The sequence below is a fragment of the Coffea arabica genome, chromosome 2e (genome assembly GCF_036785885.1).
Source record: "Coffea arabica cultivar ET-39 chromosome 2e, Coffea Arabica ET-39 HiFi, whole genome shotgun sequence".
Lineage (NCBI taxonomy): Eukaryota > Viridiplantae > Streptophyta > Magnoliopsida > Gentianales > Rubiaceae > Coffea > Coffea arabica.
The window spans coordinates 5,042,300-5,059,071 of record NC_092313.1 but is presented as its reverse complement, the minus strand read 5'-3'; the positions used below and the strand labels follow the sequence as shown (position 1 = coordinate 5,059,071).

Sequence of the window (16,772 nt, the reverse complement as noted above, 5' to 3'; positions counted from 1 at the left end):
GGAAAAAAGGTTTTTGTCGCCAGTGGTTGGCGGCAATGTCGGCGATGACAGTCGCTCACTAGGGAAGAAGGAAGGAGAAGAAGAGGAAAGGAAAAAAAGGGGAAAAGAAAGAAGTGCCCGCCTATAGACCCTGCGGTACACAATTTGCCATGTCATCAATAAGAACAAAAACTAGCAGATACTAGTAGAATTCTAGTCCTGTTCATTGCTCGGCTTCAATTCTCTTCCGCTTTAGCTTAACCGTGGACAGTGGCTTTACCAGAATCCGATCTCTCAATTCTCCTCCCCTCCCTCCCTCCCTCCCCCCTTCCTTTTCGTTTTTGTGGTTTTCTTTTTCCTCTTTCTTTCTGGTCTTTCCCAAATACTAGTAGTACTACACATCAGAATTGGGTGGCAACAAAACACCACGTCCAGGTTATGATTTGTTTTTGCTTTAATCCCCACTCAACATCCTCCAAGGTACCAAAGCCCAAATGTTTTTCTTTAATAGCTGATTGAATTTGTCTTGTAAGTTTGCGGTATACATTTGGGTTTCTCGATGTAGCTTTAAAAAATATTTTTGAAACTTAGGTCTTCTGTGAGAGGGGAAGAAGACACGGAGGAGATGAAGAATCAAGTGGCAGCGGGTAGTTCAATGGAGATGCAAATGACCGCTAGTCCAGAGGAACAAAGTGATTTGGTAGTCGCCGACGAGGGTTTTCTCGGAAAACAAGACTATGAATATATGGATCTATTGAATGATTTTAATGTCCGGGAAGAATTTTCTAATGAGGAATTTGGGGTTTAATATTAGGAGGGAGTACGTGAGAAAAGAGTCATCAGACAGTTGTGATTGTGAATCCATCTTTACTGACGCCGCTGCTGGATAGTGAAGGAGGTTTAGGAGAGGAAAGGCAGTTTTGCGAGGAATACTGCTGATTGAGAGTCTAGCGGACCGTCCATCTCCGTCCAGTGGTGGCAGCCCCAGTGGGGCCTTTGGGAGAGACGGGCGAGGGGTGACGCATTGGGGAGAGAGAACCAAAAATATACACGGAGTGGCATATTTTATACCACTCGTCTACAAGTACAAATGGGGTTGTAGACCTAGTCTACACAAGTTTTTTCCTTATGCTTTTTATCTTCTGTCATTTATACATATTGACTAGAAAATGGAAAATGGAAAATGGGGTGCGTTTGGGTACTCATTATTTATATTAAAATTACTTGATTATATCACAAATATATTTTTAACACTTTTTTTGTATTTTTTTAATCATATTTTTATCTTTCATATATCGCATCATAAAAAATATTACAATAATTATTTTAAATAAACTCCTTTCCAAACATACTGTAGTTCCCTGTGGATGCAGGACATGTTGGTGCATTTAAATTCAGATCCTATGGAAAAAGTTGGTATAATTTTGGGGGCTTATTTGGGAAAATAGATATAGAAAACTCTTTCATAGTTTGGGTCGTAATCCTTTGTCCATTACTTCTTTCTCTCTGAATTTGCTTCATGATTTTACTGAGGCTAATAGGTGTGGTAATCGGAGATGACGAAGGTAATTTTCTGACTGGTGTGTCTATTAATTTTCTCATGTAATTGTTGAGGGAGATGTTGTAGCAGTCATCAAGGCTCTATTAGAGGACGAAGATGATTTCTCAATTGCGATGCATTTATAAAAAAAAAAGGTGCTTTTAAGCACTAAAAAATTTCTAGATTGTCTGTATTTTCCGTAATTTAAGGATCTTAGTTCTTGATAATTTAAAAAGCACTTGAGTCAGAGTTTTTTTTTTTTTGTATAAATGACTGCAATTCCAAATGGAGCCTTAATCCAAATAAGATAAAAAAAATCACTTCCTCTCTCTCATTTTTTTTTCCTTTTTCATTGGTGTTCTTTCCTTTCCTTTTAGTATTTCCTTTCTTTCTCACATATTATTGTAACTCTGGAATTTCGGTACAAGTTTTTGAATTTTTTTGGTTTTCAAGGTAGATTGTTCAATATGAACAAATTAGTCCGAAGAAAACAAATCGAAATGAATTTTAGAATAGCTTAGCTTTGCGTTTCACATTCAATAGACAAGGAACGAACCCATTCGTTGATCCAGTTTCAGAAGCATATTTCTGTCATTTCCTATATCTTTCATGGATTGCCTTGTGTATTTTGCTTCACTCTCAGTTCTGGTTTTCGTGTGAGATGAAAGAAAGAACAGTCTAGAATTGCTCTCAGACCTGCCCAAAGTAAATAAACCATATGCCAAGAAAGAATAAATGCTCCTTTATGACGAATATGGGGAAAAAAACGCTACGAATTACTTCATCAATTATCACAGATTGCTTACTCCATCTTCTAACTTCCAACCCCACTGCCTGACCTCAAGTCCCCAGAGACGAATAAAATCTATTATTTGTACAGATTAGATACAACGCTACAATGGCAATATGCTCTGCCTATTTCTTTGGACTATCAGTGTACACCTGCACCCAAAAATGGTTCTTCAATAATGCCTTGTTGCAGAGTTGACTAAGCTCCCTGACATTGGGAGAATCTGCCCTACCTTCTTCAGCTTACTTTTTCTGCTAGATGCTCCTGCAATAGTTTAGACGAGTGTAAACAAGGTATCGTCAGAATGCCAAAAGGTACTCGAGTATATGGCGTGCCAGACATTGTTGATTCCGCGACTACAATCTACAAGAATGAAAAAACAATACCGGTTTGAGTATTAATAAATAGTTAAGCAAACAAATATAAACACTCCCAACGTTGGCAAACCATAATTATCAAATCAAATTTATTTACAAATACACACTGTTCTAACACGAGGACTTCACAAGGATGCATGAGATATCATCAATTTTCTCTCAAGCAGAAACCGATTGACATGTTTTTGACAACAAAAAAACATTTCATAATAATGATATACGGAAATAATACCTAAAATACAAAAAGAAAAATATGTAGAAATAAATGATGCATGATAACAGAACGGAAGCTATACAATGTGAGGACCTCCTAATCCTGGGAAACTAGTCTTACCTTCCTCGCTGTAGACTTCTTGATGCCTCAGCAAGTGCAACGAGCATATCAAGGAAACTTGTACTTCTTTCTACCTTAATGCTTATTTAAGGTGCTCCCATTCGCCGCTGGCTGATATTCTACCAGTAGGACAGGCTTCAAGCAGTCTCAAAGCAAATCTTCAGTTCCAGTCAATTTCGCATATTCACTTTCATTTATAGTACCCCTTTTTAGCTTTTTCAATAAGCGGTATTCCTGTGCCATCTCGTCATCATCCTCAACTGATTGAACAGCCCGTCTTTGCCTGGCCGTTTTCTTCCTCATTAAAGTGGCTGTAGTGGTTGAGGCTGCTTTTGGCTTCTGTACCTTCTGTTGTGGTTCAGCTGCTTTTTTTGCCTGCAAATTCTTCTTTCTTTGTTTCTCACGAGATTTATCCCTGCATAATGGATTTACTGATTATCTAGTGCACTGTATACTAAAAAGGAGAGTCCAGTGGGACGATTAGCATGCTCATTCTTGTTTGAATGATTCAGGATACTAAGCTTAATATTTAGCATCAACCAAGTAAATGCAACAACAAATTTCACTAGAACACTCATAGAGTAGCATCCTAAAGTTCTCAATGTGTGTTGATAAATAGCATATTCAAGTTGTTGATGCCTCAAAAGGATCCAACTCTCATTGACGAGATAAGGCAAATAAAACCACAAATGGGTGGCAGACCCAAATATACAGTTCTTGACTCCATTGGGAGGACTAGGTTAAGCTGACATTTCACATCCCCCCACCCCCCCCAAAAAAAAAAAAAAGGAAAATCCCAAAGCTAAAGGGAAATTCCAGAACTAAAAGAGCAAAATGATTAACCAATTGCAAGTGTGTCAAATCCTATGAAGTAAGCTGAAAACTTTGAGAAGATTCTTACTTGTACTTGATCTCATCAATGCTTATATCTTCAAGTGGTGTAAAACCCTCAGTAGAAAGATTGTGATGCTTCAGGTCAGGCATTGCAGGGAGCTGCAATAAGCCATAACCCATGCCCAATTTCCCAATCTCAAGTTCTTTCCACCTGCAGCAAGGAACAATGAGTGTCTCAAGAAAAAACAAGATTCATATTGAGCGTATACCATAAAATTCACTAGCCTGAATATATAGGAGCAGTGATGCTCTTTGTATGCACGGATGTAGGAAACAAAAGCTCTAAGCCCTTTTTCCATGACATCACGATCCTTTTTTGCAGCTGATCTTATCTGCAAAAGTGCAATTCCAATCATTTTATTGACACCATAAGGCAAAGTGTATCTGAGATACAGAATTAATGGTGAGGTATTTTCCACCAAACAGATCAAAGTTATGTTTAAGCTGCAGCTCACTGTTACTCATGGCACCAAAGCAAGGATTAGTATTGGCCAAGAATCAATAAATATGTAAACCAGAAATTGAGTCATATTTGAAGACATCAGATGCTGGAAAATTAAATAGTTAGATGTCGCTAGCATCATAAAAGGAAATCTGAAAAGCAGGGAAATGTATGTTTTTGTCATAATTTACACTTCATTAGATGATTAACTAAATGCTCCACTTGGCTCCTCCTCATTTTCCTCTCCTACACCAAAGCCATATCATTGGTGGTACCAGGATTCAGCAAAGAGGTACACATGCACACGCATATACCCACACCTATGTAAACTAACATAGAGAGAAGAAACTTTAAAGTAAAGGAGAAATCAAGCAGAAACTCTACATAAGGTTTTCCAGACACAAGCCTTTTTGTACGAGGCATTTGCATAGATAACTAGCACAAAATAGCCTCACACAATTACCTCCTTCGACCCCCCAAAAAAAAAAATCCACTCTCTCCAGCAATACATGCATACATGTAGAAAAGGAAGGGGGTGGTCCTTATGTAGCCAGTATAAAGGCCAAAAATGCAGAAATGAAAAGAATAAGATTCAAACATAAGTTCATGAACAACCTGTGGGACAATATCACAAACATCATCTGGGCTTTTTCTCTCTTCAAGTGGAACCCTCCTTAATCGAAGGAACTCAACATATGCTTCCTCCTGTTCAAACATACAGGAAAGAAAGCATTCAACTATAAAGCACTTCATAAATGATGTTCTGCAGAAAGCATAAACAAGACATACAAGTCATACAACAAATGCCAAACCTTTGGTAACAAAAACACAATAGCATTTCCTTGCCGTCCCAACCTAGCTGTTCGTCCTACTCTATGTATAAACACATTTGGATCCTGAGGGGGGTCATACTGCATATAAAACAGAAGCAGTCAACTTCTCCAGTAACTATCAGCATACGATACGAAAGTAATAATAGTACCAATTAACTACCATTACGTTACCTGTACTATGCAATCAACTCCAGGAATGTCAAGACCACGTGCAGCTACATCGGTGCATAGAAGGATGCCACTTGCCAGAGATGTGAATGAAGCCAATGCTTTTTCCCTTGCAGTCTACAGCAACCATACCCCATAAATAAATAAATATATATTATGTGTGTGTGTGTGTGTGTATAAAATGCATATTATCATGGAAACACATTTAGAGAATGCTGCTCATAGGTTTCACCTATTCATGACAAGGTCAAAACAGTTACCTGCTTCATCTTTCCATGAAGTGAGATTATAGATAAACGCTTTAGAGCAGATATTTGAGGAAGAACAACTCCCCAGTAATCCACACAAGCACAGGTCATAAAATAACTGCAAGATTATGCATCTTTATGTAGACCATCTTCTAATAGAAATACAGCATGATTATGATAATCTTTCACATATACGAGAAATAAAATTCAAAGCTCACATTATAATCTTCTTAGACATGTTCTGAGCAAGAAGTTGAACAAGCTGCGATGGTTTCTTATCTGCTTCGCACTCCAGATACTGCAGAAGGGAAAAAATAAGTTAATGCGCTGCCCAGAAAGCATTATTTAAGCATATCATACATATAAATAGATCAGATGCCTTGATCTCAGCAACAGTAGAGATGTTCAATCCACCTCAATGTGAAGGCCAGAAGGTGTTTTTGATGGTGCCTGTTGTTGGGAGAATGTTGGATTATCTAGAATTTTCATTTCTGCTTGAACCTCAACCCTCACAGGATTTCTTAATCCTGCCTTGGAAAGCTCTTCAACAGCTTCAGTTTGAGTAGCTGAAAAAAGACCAGTTCTACGAAGCTTTGGTAAGCGTGATATGATGGCATTTATCTGCTTCTGGAATCCCATATCCAACAGCCTGTCAGCCTCATCCAAAATGAGAATCTGGAGAAGAGAACATATTTGTGCTAGTAAGAATCGACAAAGGACCAAGCATATTCATGTATACACTTTAACTATGGCCAACAAACAAAGTGGTGATTATATTAGAATAAATCCTATTCTAGTCCAAAACCTCAGACATCCTATGAAAGACGAGGGCAGGAATTATGAGATCAGGCACTGTCCAGAGGCCATAAGCTCCCATTTTTCCTAATTGGGAAAGGAATTCCACTAAGTAAAATTAGCCTATCCTTTTTTTTTAACAAAAATAAATAAAGCATATCCTTTTTGGAAATATTCGTGTACAAAATCACATAAAAGTGGATACTGAGTATAAATTTGTGGCTTACAAATTACATCAAGAAAATGTGTTTCAAGGTGTTTTATAGTCTAGTTCAGAAAGAAATATTGCTGGCCTCGACTTTCAGAGTACCATGGTCTTGACTTTCAGAAAAACTATATATAATCAGAATTACCAGCCCATATACAAGTGTTTATAAAGAGGAATCCAATTAAACACCTCAAGGTTCCGAAAATCCAACAAGTCCATACGCTCCATTATGTCAAAGAGCCTGCCAGGAGTGCCAATCAATAAATTTGCACCCTCTTCTTCTAATTTCCTCACGTCCGATTTTACTTCTACCCCTCCGACAAGAAGCACAGACTTTACATTTGACAACGTGGAGATGAATGGCTGTGCAACATGGTATATTTGCGATGACAATTCCCTCGTAGGTGATATGATTAGACCAAGTACCTGTCCGCATTTCAAACTTTAGCGTCAAAATAGAACCAAAAAAACAGAACTCCTGATAAATCTTCCATTTAAAAATTTGATGCACCGTATACACACACAAATGAATCTGAAAAACATGCTAAGTATGGAAGAAAAGAACCCTGCGAATAGTGACCGATTCAGCTGCCGTCACACTAATAGCAAAATCTAACCGATAAAAGTGAGGCAATTACAAAATGCATTAATTGAGCAGCAGATTTCAGTTTAAGTGGCTAAATTAGGCAGTTTTACAACTCCCAGAAGCTATTCACTTCAAGAGGGGAAAAAAAAGAAAAGAATTTAGAAGCACAAGTAATTCTAGTTTGTCAAATTCCAGGAACAAGCAACAAAATAAACAAAAAAACATTGGATTAGCAGCTAGATGAGAATGGTATGGAGCAGAGGATGACCTGATGAGGTTTGGGGGAAGAGGAGCGGCGGAGAATCTCGACGAGAGGAACGAGGAATGCAAGGGTTTTGCCGGAACCGGTGGCGGCGTCCACGGCAACGTCTTTGTAGCTGCAGAGCAAGGGTATAGTGGCGGCCTGAACCGGCGTACAGAAATCAAAACCGGATTTAGTAAGGGCATCAAGAACGGCCTGGGAGAGTGGGGGTTTGAGGTCGGAGAACCGAGTGTCGGTTAAGGCTCTGTTTGGGTTGGAACCTTGGGCGGACGCCATTGTTTTTGCGGTGGCTCTCGAATGGTTTGTGTCTGTATCACGGAAGGAAGGACATCGAGTTTATGAAACCCTTCCTAAACCCTCCGCTTTTGACTTTTGTCAACTTAACTCAGAGTTGTAAACTTGCTTATCATCGGTAAAAGCATTGTTAGAATGTGTTATTCAAGTTTGTGGGTTTATTTAAGGAAAAAGTAATTCAAAACATCTCTTAAGTTTTGCTAAATAAAATTTCGCATTATTCACATTTAAAATAGTTCTCGAAATCAAATTGGTAATTTTTAGTTCTTCAATTATTTTTTACTCTAAATTCATCACGTGATTTATACGTAATCATTGTTTAGTTGCAAGAAAAGTTAGATCTCATTTGTAATTTTTTTAAAAAAAAGACTTAATTCATATTTATTTTTGTCCCTGAAAAAGTTAAATATGACTAGAATTATATTCATTTATTACCACTAAAAAATTGAGATCCGAACCAATTCATATTCATTTTTACCACTAAAAAAGTGGTATCTAACCTTTTATACATAAAAAATGATTGCATATAGGTACGTGGTGATTTCAAGTTAAAAAATGGTTGAAAACTCAAGTTGGAATTAAATTTTATCGAAGGGATATAAATTTATTATTTAAAAAATAAAAGATAAAAAAATTTATTTGATAAAATATGAGTGATATTTTAAATAATTTTTCCTTGAATTAAACATGGAAGATTATAAAGTAGGCGCCTATAGAAATATTGAAGGATGCAACGTTACTGAATGAAGTGGCCTTGATGCAAGCTTATTTTTGCCAAAAGAATTTAGTTGATCAAGTTTTTAATACTTTAGAAAACAAAAAACTAAAAGTATACAGCACTACTACGTAAATTAACCTTTACTGTAATATTTAGCAAACAAAATTGGTGCTGCTTATCTTTTGTTTTTTTTTCATCCTGATACCAATAGACATGCATGTTCGTATTTTACTTTAATCTCACTAATAAACAATGGCTTGAGATTTACCAAAATAAATACGATGTCCAGTAAAATAAATATTTCAATGGAAATTCCAATAACCATTTCCATTATCGAAGCCTATGTTAAAATCATCAGTTATTATTTTTTTTTTTTGCAATAATTTGTGCTAATTAAGTCCTTAGAACAAGCATAGATTCGGTTTTAATTACATTACGTGGAGTACAACAGGACAAGATTGCTTTTTCCTAAACAAACTTCCGGGCCCACCCTGGCCAGTTGTGCGTTGTCCAACGCTTACGACGACGTCGTCACCGGACCAGAGTTCTTTCTGTAAATCCATGAAGGACATTTCTTCTTCAGCTCCTTGTAATCAACTTCTTCACCCAAATCCTCCAATTCGGTGGCCGATTGATACTTTGCAATGATTGATAGGATAGCAGTAACAAAGTAGAAGCTGAAGCTGCCCGACCCAACCCTCAAACCAATTGCGGGATATGTTGGACATGCAAATTGTCGGAACAGGGACGATGGATCCCACCAATTTTCGCAATCGGTCACCCATTTTTATTCCTTTGCTTTTCATAGCAACGATTTTACACAGACTCAGCTTCAACTCGGTGTTTGCTATTTGCGAGTTCAGCTACAGGGACCATAACAGGCTCTACAACTATAGCTTAGCTTCCCCACTTCGTAAATTTCCCCACGGCGTCCTCAGCGAAGATGGGTATTTTCTTTAGCACCCCACCACCTCTTTTTTTAACTCTCGTATATTAAATTCTTTCTTTTTGAGATTTTTTTAAATATTTTTGTGAGTATAACTAATGTCCTTATTGGCATTGTTATCGGGTCCATTTGCACTTTCTGTTTTACCGATTTCGCTGCTATTGTCTCTTTTTCTTTCTAAAAAAGATAATGAATGTTCCTTTTAGGATTTTTTTTTTGGTTTTTGTGGTGGTGGGGTGGGGGGGATGGGGAGAGAGGGCGTGGGGTTCATATAAAGAAAAAAGACCACAAGCTTTATGCTGATGATGCCATCAAGTTGAGCTTGGGGAACTTTGTTCATTCAACTAATAAGGAAAGAAACTTTGGTGGGAAATGTCTAGTCCAACTGTGCCAAATCAGTCAGGCAACTCAAGGACATGTAATGCTGGAGCTAAGTATCCACTGACCTTGTCTTGGGCGGTTTTCACTTCCTAAAAGCAGTGTTAACCTGGGAATGTTTTTACTTAGTTAATGAGTAATAAATGTTTCTCAAATAAACTTTGATGGAGAGTCTTCAATTCAAGTTTGAGTTTAATCTGTTTTGTTTGTAATACAAATTATTATTTTGATATATGGCTGATAGGTTTTACAAGGTGGCAGTTAATGAGACAGTGCTTTGGTTTCAGGTTGGCTCTATCAGGTTGCATTGTACTTCAGTATTTCCTTTTCACGTATTAGATTGAGCCTTTAATTGAAAGTACCGTAAAAGCATGACTGGCCTAACTTGCTAAGAACAGCAAGAGACTGCAATTTTTTCCTCTTTTTCATTCGTTTACTTTTGTGTTGTGTTGACATGTCTTTCTGTCTTTTTCAATTTTGCAGCTGTGTGATGTAATGCTTTTCAACCATGATCCTCCTACTTGTATTGACTGCATGGTGAGTTTTTCTGAAGTTGCACCTGCCCATCCTGTAAATGAGAGGATAAAATAATTGAAAGTCAGTAACTGTTTCATAGATTTACTCCTGTATCTTGTAGAATATCTGATGGATTCTTACATAAGATATATACTTGGCTGATGCTGTGAACCCATTAAAATCATTGTGTTTATTTTGCTTTATGTCAGAAAATTATGGAGTCTTGTCTAACATTCAGCTAAACTTTGTCATAATTCTTATATTGTTCCTCCTCCACCTAGATGAAAATCTGAATGACATGATTGGTATCTACTATTGTAGGACTGTGGTGGTCCGTCACGCTGTGGCATGGGTTGTAGTGCGCTGGCCGCAAATATCATTCAAGGTGAATAATGCATTTCACAGTAATCTTCATTGAAATATGTTTAATTTGGCCAGTTTACTTGATTTAGAGCCTTGTTAGCATCAGCTTTGGCACGCGTGTGGCTTTTGGGAGGGGGGCCCAGGGGGTGGGGATATTGCTGTTAAAGAGTATGATCCGTTGCCCTGTAAATAGTGAAACGATACAACTTGCAGCAAAATGAATTACAACCAAAGACTTGCTATGCCATGGATCAACCAAATTTAGATATGGTTCTGTTTCCTTTTTTAATTGGGATTGTGTTCCCTTTTCTCTTGTTGTTGTTCTCCATCTGGTTATTTTCCATCTTTCTTGGTAAGCTCTGTTGCCTTTTTTGCTTTGGCCCCAAGAGAAAAGGTACGAGGACCTAAGGAAAAAGAAAGGAACAACAAAAAGAGAGGATTAAGATACTGAAAGGATAGGGAGGCACTTGTTACATGAGTCTCCATTCAGTAAAGAGTGCAAACAGTGAAATACTAAAGAGATACTTTGGAGCCATTTAAATGAAGTAATTCCATACTTGACAAGTAACATCTTGCATACAGGTTTGGTTTCGGGAGCCATTTGGTTAATCTACATAAAATATATATTCCTATTGTTAAATTTGTTACACAAGTTTATTTCAAAACCTTGCACTAAAAGGGTGCTAGATTGTTGCCTTTGGGATGGAATAGGTATCTTGATACCCTTCTTTGGGAGGAAATATATATTACTGGGTATGACTGAAACTGAGATGCTTGGATGGTCAGTCTCTGGCTTTCAGAAGAAAATGTAATCTTCTTTTGTCTTGTTAGATTCCTATGTGTTCAGTTCATATTTCAGATCTTAAAAAGTGGCTTTCATTTCAATATATGCCCATTCTTGATTAGAATACAATGGAGAACGTTTATGTACCTAATAAAGGCAGCGGGTCCTCTTCTCCTGCAATGCTGATAGATCTTATGTGGTGTTGTAGGTTATCCCATTTGTAATTCTGTTGGACGTCTATCAAGCACAATTGTGTATCTTATAGGTAACTTTGTTCTTCCTGTGATTTTAAGCAAATGTTCTTTCATTTCAAAAAGTAGATGGTGTTAATATCTAATTAGGGAGCTTGCTTGAGATGAGGTTTTAGATGAATTGACAATTGCTGCTACTTTGATACTGCATATGTTATGTTTCTTCATTTTCACGTGGATTTGGCCTGCCAAGGTGCTTCATATAGATTGTTTTTGTGAGCTCTATTTGACTAATGTTTTCATCTGTTGTTTGCTTAATTTTATGAGGCAGATAACAAAAAGCCACACATGGGTGTCGTTGTTAAGATGTCAAACAGCCAGCCAAAACTGAACTGTTCAGTCTCTGTGTCTGTTATCTGTGATTATAATGGAGTTGAAGTGAGGGCTTTTTTCCTTGCTTTTCTGTTTTTGAAATACATTTTCCATGCTTTGTTAATAAACAGTCTTCCGATGCTAAGTATGTTCTGTTTTTCAGGGCCCTCGGATGCTTGAAAAAGTTGGAACATGTGACTATGTGAGTGCTTACATTGAGGAATCACTTCGATTTTGAGTATAGAGTTAGCACTTTGTGCTATTTTACTTGTAAAACTATATATTTTGGGTTTTTTAAGTTTGTTTACAGGCACAGGCACCTACATAGATTGAAAAGTTAAAAAAAAAAACATTATGGCTTTAGCTGTATTGTGAACTGAAAATGACCAGATACATTCTCTCCCCCAGTTATTCTTTCTTCTGTGATACGTTTGGCTATACAGCATGTAGCTTCTTCACTGATCTTCCTGCCGAATGTGAATGAAGTGTTTCATGTTGCTCGAAAGCATGAAGAGAAATGACAGGTCAAAGACTGGTCTTCATGTTTTGGTAAAATGGCAAAGAATGCTGAATGAATTTCAACAGAAAGCAAATTTCTCCTCTTATATGACTAATTTTAGGATTGATTGCGTTCTTGATTGTCATTATCTAATGACATCTTATTTGTGCATGTGTTTTTTACTCCACATAAAAGGACAACCATGGTATGAGGGCTTTTCCTGTAGCTTTGGTCTTACCTTGGTATATCTGGATAGAGAAAACTGCAAGTACTGCTAGATTTGCGTCCTATCCTCTCTTGACCTTGTTTAATTAAGAATTTAAACATGTTTTAGGTTTATTTTCTGCATTTAGATTCTTTATTGAAGGATAAGTCAGACTTCCAAGTGCACCGTTTGCTGCTTTCTTGTTTAAGCTCTAGTCTTATTGACAGGTTACTCAACTAAGGCATCCTGCTGGGTGTGCTAAGGTGATATCCTCACATGGAAGTGGATGGGGTTGGTTTGGTACTTTTTTAGTTATGTAAGTATATAGCCACTTCAGATTTTCCCCTGTTTATTATGCCTTGCCTTTATTTTTATTTTATTTGGGCTGTGAGAGGTAAGATGCGATTCCTTGTGGGTTCCAGAAACATCTTTGTTCACTAAATGATTTTGTTCTCAGAATCTTATGCCTATTCGGGGCTTACCTGCTGGCTGGTGTTGTTTATCGATATTTCTTCTTGAACATTCATGGAATAGATGTGAGTACTAGTCGGCTTTCAGTTCTTGTTCTTTGAATGATTTTGAATGATTACTACCTGGTGCTTTTCCTAGCAATGTAGCACTATTAAATTATTGAGGGTTCATGTTTCAATTTGACTAAGCGTTATCTGTCTCCGCTATTTAAGCCATGTTAATCTTCACAGTACGCCCTGTTAAGGCCCCTTTGCCCTTTTCCCTACCATCCTTGATTGCATGCATGAGATATAGTTATATAGTGTGAGATTGACTTTTCACTGACAACCTTGGGTGTATAGCATGAATGCTGAGCAACTTGTATTCGTCTTGCCCAGATTGTTTCTGTTGAATCAACTTTAATGTTCCTACTTACCAAAACAAACTTTAATGGTCTCCTCCTGCAACTTTCAGGCAATTCCGAACCTGGAATTTTGGGCAACTGTACCACACAAAGTTCAGGTAGTTGCTTACTGTTATAATAACTTTTGCTAGAAGTGAAAGCAAAGTGGTATTTTTCTATTTTCAGTAATTTTTGCACTTGATTTCCCTCCTAGATTCTAAGTTACTATTTAACCTTTCTCCTTCTATACGGTAAATTAGGGATTGTGACATTTAGAGGGATTAGGATCGTAGGAATCAGCATAGGTCTACCTGTATCGTAATGGTCCTTTTCTTCTGTTTTTGTTCTTAAGACACTTTTTTGCAGTAGAGTTTTTGGCTGCTTGGCTATGTTATCAACTCTGAAAACATGCTGCTCCAAACTACTAGACATTGCTATTCTGATTGTTAAACGTACGGTGTATTATTACATATTAATTTGCCTTGTCAAAGTTGAACATAGAAAGCCTCAGATCTCAAACTTGAGCTTAAGTAGAAGATCATATGATAAGGTTGTTGAAGTTCTACATAAGCAATTTTTTGAATTGTGTCTGATGAACTTGTAACTTAAACGGGATACTAATAATATTTGGTTTTCAGTTCTTTGGGTTTTTATTTTTTTAAATATTTTGTGACTTAGATTATAATGTGTCAAGTTACTGGTTATAGACAGCATTATCATTTTCTGACAATGTATAGTTGTGATTAGTTTTCATCTTTCAATTGATGCGTCTTTCCCTCCCTTTTTTTTCATGTTTATTCTTCCTGTCTTCCATGGTAGGAAACCTTCCCCCTTTCTTATATTTCCTGTCTTTTCTCACAGAAGATGGTCTCTCATGGCTTTGAGTCTCTACTGGAAATATCTAAACATCTACTCTCTGTCTTTCTCTGGATTTGCAGAGTTTTTTTGTAGCTTTGGTCCGGAGATTTAGAGGACCTTCTCAAGGTTATAGGAGCTCCTATTCTCCGGTCAATTTTTGAACAATGAGAGTAATATCCGAGGTTTGAACGTACATCAACTTCTGACATTTTTTTTTGTACGAGATTCTACAATGGGCCGATGATCGTAGTTTTTGGACGTTTATGAAAGCTGTTCAAAGCAATTTTTGGAAATCTGACGTTCTGAATCTCTTCAAAATTCTCCAAGCCTGAACCCATTCCAGGGAGACATTTTGGAAGCGGCTGGGAGGCTTGTTCTGTTGTTCTTTATAGGTTCTTGGGAATGAGTTTGTTATCCTTTCTTTATAGGTTCTTTATAATTGTTAATTCTGTTTAATTTACACACGCACATATATATATATATATATATGAAATAGCTATTTTAATCACAGTTATTTTTCACTCCTACGTAGCATGTCTAATTAAAGAAAATTAATGGGTTATGGGTCACTTGAGTTATACCCATATTAAATCTTCTTTGGTTTATATTATATGTTTAAAAATTATCTCTAATTTTAAAATAACTTTAAAAAATAACTAATTATATCTTAATTATATTGATTTAAAAAACAATTAATCTTATCTTAATGATTTTTCTTTCTATCAAATTATTACATATAAAACTATAATAAAACCTTTTTCAAATCACAATTATTAAAGTCTTACATATTTCAAATTATTTTCTCAATCACAATTATTGAAATCTTACATATTTTAAATTACTTCCTTTCATTATCATATCGTTGATTAGTATTTAAATTATTCATCATGTTTTCCGTGAATTTTGAAGTAACTTAATATAAAAAAGAGAATTAACTGTTATACCAACAGATTTATTAATATTGTTTGAAAGTGAATATTTATCGATAAAGAAAAATGAATTGCTGGATTTTTTTCTACTTATGAATATATAGTTTTATATTTATGGTCATTACAAAAATTTAAATTATCTGAAAGAATATTTGTAAAAAAAGAATATCGATCAAATTTTTTATATGGAGTACATGATTTGATGTATACTATCATAGTAGAGTGAAAGTATGTACACAAATTTTAAAAATTAGTAAATAATTGAACGTTTAAAATACATTAATTTTTTAAAGTTAATATAGATGAATATATAGGATTGTTGTTAATTTTTGTATTTAAATTATTTATATTTGTATAAATTCACAATAAATTTTTTTTAAAAAAACTATGCTAAGGTACCGGCAAAATTTTAGTTGGCTCATGGCTGAGATATCGTCTAATTTCTTTTGCTAACCGCTGAGGCCGCTGGGTAGCACCCCCAAAAAAAAAAAAAATTGCCGAAGTTTTTGAGTTTTTTGAGGTCCACTAATTTTGAGTTGAGTTACAAAAAGTAACTGGATATCACGACATGCTTTTGTGATAAATACAGACGCAGGAATGGTTAAAAATAAAGAGGTGAATCATCTTTTATTTTATTTTATCGTGTAATTACACACGAGAGTAGTTAAAAATTAAGAGGTGGATCATCTTTTGTTTTATTTTCATCGCATAGAGGAGTCATGTGCTGTATAAAATGTGGCTACTATCATCTTCTAACAAAAGCTCCATACTGAATTGAACTTTTTCTTCTATCTGTCAGCCATTATTCAGAGGATTAAAATGCTCTGTACTACGAGGATGTTTAGGTACCGAATCTGATCGCTGGTGCCAACAGGCTGTACAAACTAGACCCGTTCTATCAATCTAGTGTTTGTCAAATTCCGCAGGCAACCTTTTTTTGTTTTCGAAAATGAAGAGCCTGAACCATATACAAATGAATGACGAACCAAGAAACACATTAATATTGTCTCAATTACTCATCATCAATCATCATCAATATTTTATCCGGACATCAAATTAATTGGTTAGAATACATCGATCACCCACTGAAATAAGAAAAAGCTTTGTTTTGTCTCTTGAATGAATGATTAATGAATGATGCTACTCTTGTTTAATTAGCTGTCTTAGCCGATGATAATGTGATAACTGCTCCACGCGGAAGGTGAAAATTCGGGAGGATCAAAATCCCAACCCAAAATAGACATTGCCAACCAAATGAAGTGAAACGTTTAACAGAAAACTCACTCACTACCCACCTAAACCACTCCAAAACCATTAATAAGCACATTTTGCTGGGCACCCCAACCAAAAGGCAGCTAGTACTACTATTTTTTTGGTCTATTTTTATAATCTGTATATGATCGATCAGTG

The 16,772-nt window shown here is 36.2% G+C and overlaps 2 protein-coding genes and 1 long non-coding RNA gene across 8 annotated transcripts; 2 read left to right on the top strand and 1 right to left on the bottom strand.

The window, feature by feature from the left end:
- The first annotated feature begins 278 nt into the window (after window positions 1-278).
- Window positions 279-1,424, top strand: LOC140036534 (uncharacterized). The gene is made up of 2 exons (XR_011840112.1): window positions 279-459; window positions 571-1,424. It is a non-coding gene; the product is annotated as an uncharacterized lncRNA (long non-coding RNA).
- Window positions 1,425-2,238: 814 nt separating this feature from the next.
- Window positions 2,239-7,837, bottom strand: LOC140036532 (DEAD-box ATP-dependent RNA helicase 18-like). Of its 3 annotated transcripts, none has more exons than XM_072078353.1 (12): window positions 7,463-7,834; window positions 6,798-7,034; window positions 6,020-6,280; window positions 5,824-5,903; window positions 5,618-5,723; window positions 5,361-5,474; window positions 5,169-5,267; window positions 4,972-5,061; window positions 4,140-4,246; window positions 3,922-4,065; window positions 3,021-3,435; window positions 2,239-2,672 (listed from the first exon to the last, which is right to left on the bottom strand). In XM_072078353.1, exons 1-11 carry the CDS (start codon window positions 7,730-7,732, stop codon window positions 3,168-3,170), a joined length of 1,776 nt encoding a protein of 591 aa, XP_071934454.1. In that variant the 5' UTR covers window positions 7,733-7,834; the 3' UTR covers window positions 2,239-2,672; window positions 3,021-3,167. The 3 variants fall into 3 exon arrangements, with proteins under 3 accessions (XP_071934454.1, XP_071934455.1, XP_071934456.1); XM_072078354.1 differs by having other exon boundaries at window positions 2,239-2,573; XM_072078355.1 differs by lacking the exon at window positions 6,798-7,034 and having other exon boundaries at window positions 7,463-7,837.
- A 1,083-nt stretch (window positions 7,838-8,920) lies between these two features.
- On the top strand, window positions 8,921-14,943 carry LOC140003857 (uncharacterized). Of its 4 annotated transcripts, none has more exons than XM_072078348.1 (11): window positions 8,924-9,415; window positions 10,037-10,079; window positions 10,276-10,329; window positions 10,630-10,693; window positions 11,664-11,720; window positions 11,978-12,084; window positions 12,182-12,220; window positions 12,950-13,038; window positions 13,180-13,258; window positions 13,647-13,694; window positions 14,437-14,943. In XM_072078348.1, the coding sequence occupies exons 1-11, from the start codon at window positions 9,186-9,188 to the stop codon at window positions 14,524-14,526; spliced, it is 900 nt and encodes a 299-aa protein (XP_071934449.1). In that variant the 5' UTR covers window positions 8,924-9,185; the 3' UTR covers window positions 14,527-14,943. The 4 variants fall into 4 exon arrangements, with proteins under 4 accessions (XP_071934451.1, XP_071934452.1, XP_071934449.1 ...); XM_072078349.1 differs by having other exon boundaries at window positions 8,927-9,415; window positions 14,514-14,943; XM_072078350.1 differs by lacking the exon at window positions 13,180-13,258 and having other exon boundaries at window positions 8,921-9,415.
- The last annotated feature ends 1,829 nt before the right edge of the window (window positions 14,944-16,772 follow it).

Coding starts and splice junctions, on each gene's coding strand:
- LOC140036532 (XM_072078353.1), bottom strand. CDS start 7,732: ATGGCGTCCGCCCAAGGTTCCAACCCAAACAGAGCCTTAACCGACACT. Junction 5,268..5,360: donor GAGTTGATTGCATAGTACAG/GTAACGTAATGG, acceptor TTTTATATGCAG/TATGACCCCCCTCAGGATCC. Junction 3,436..3,921: donor ATTGATGAGATCAAGTACAA/GTAAGAATCTTC, acceptor TCCATTATGCAG/GGATAAATCTCGTGAGAAAC.
- LOC140003857 (XM_072078348.1), top strand. CDS start 9,186: ATGTTGGACATGCAAATTGTCGGAACAGGGACGATGGATCCCACCAAT. Junction 10,694..11,663: donor GGCCGCAAATATCATTCAAG/GTGAATAATGCA, acceptor GTGGTGTTGTAG/GTTATCCCATTTGTAATTCT. Junction 12,221..12,949: donor AAGTTGGAACATGTGACTAT/GTGAGTGCTTAC, acceptor TCTTATTGACAG/GTTACTCAACTAAGGCATCC.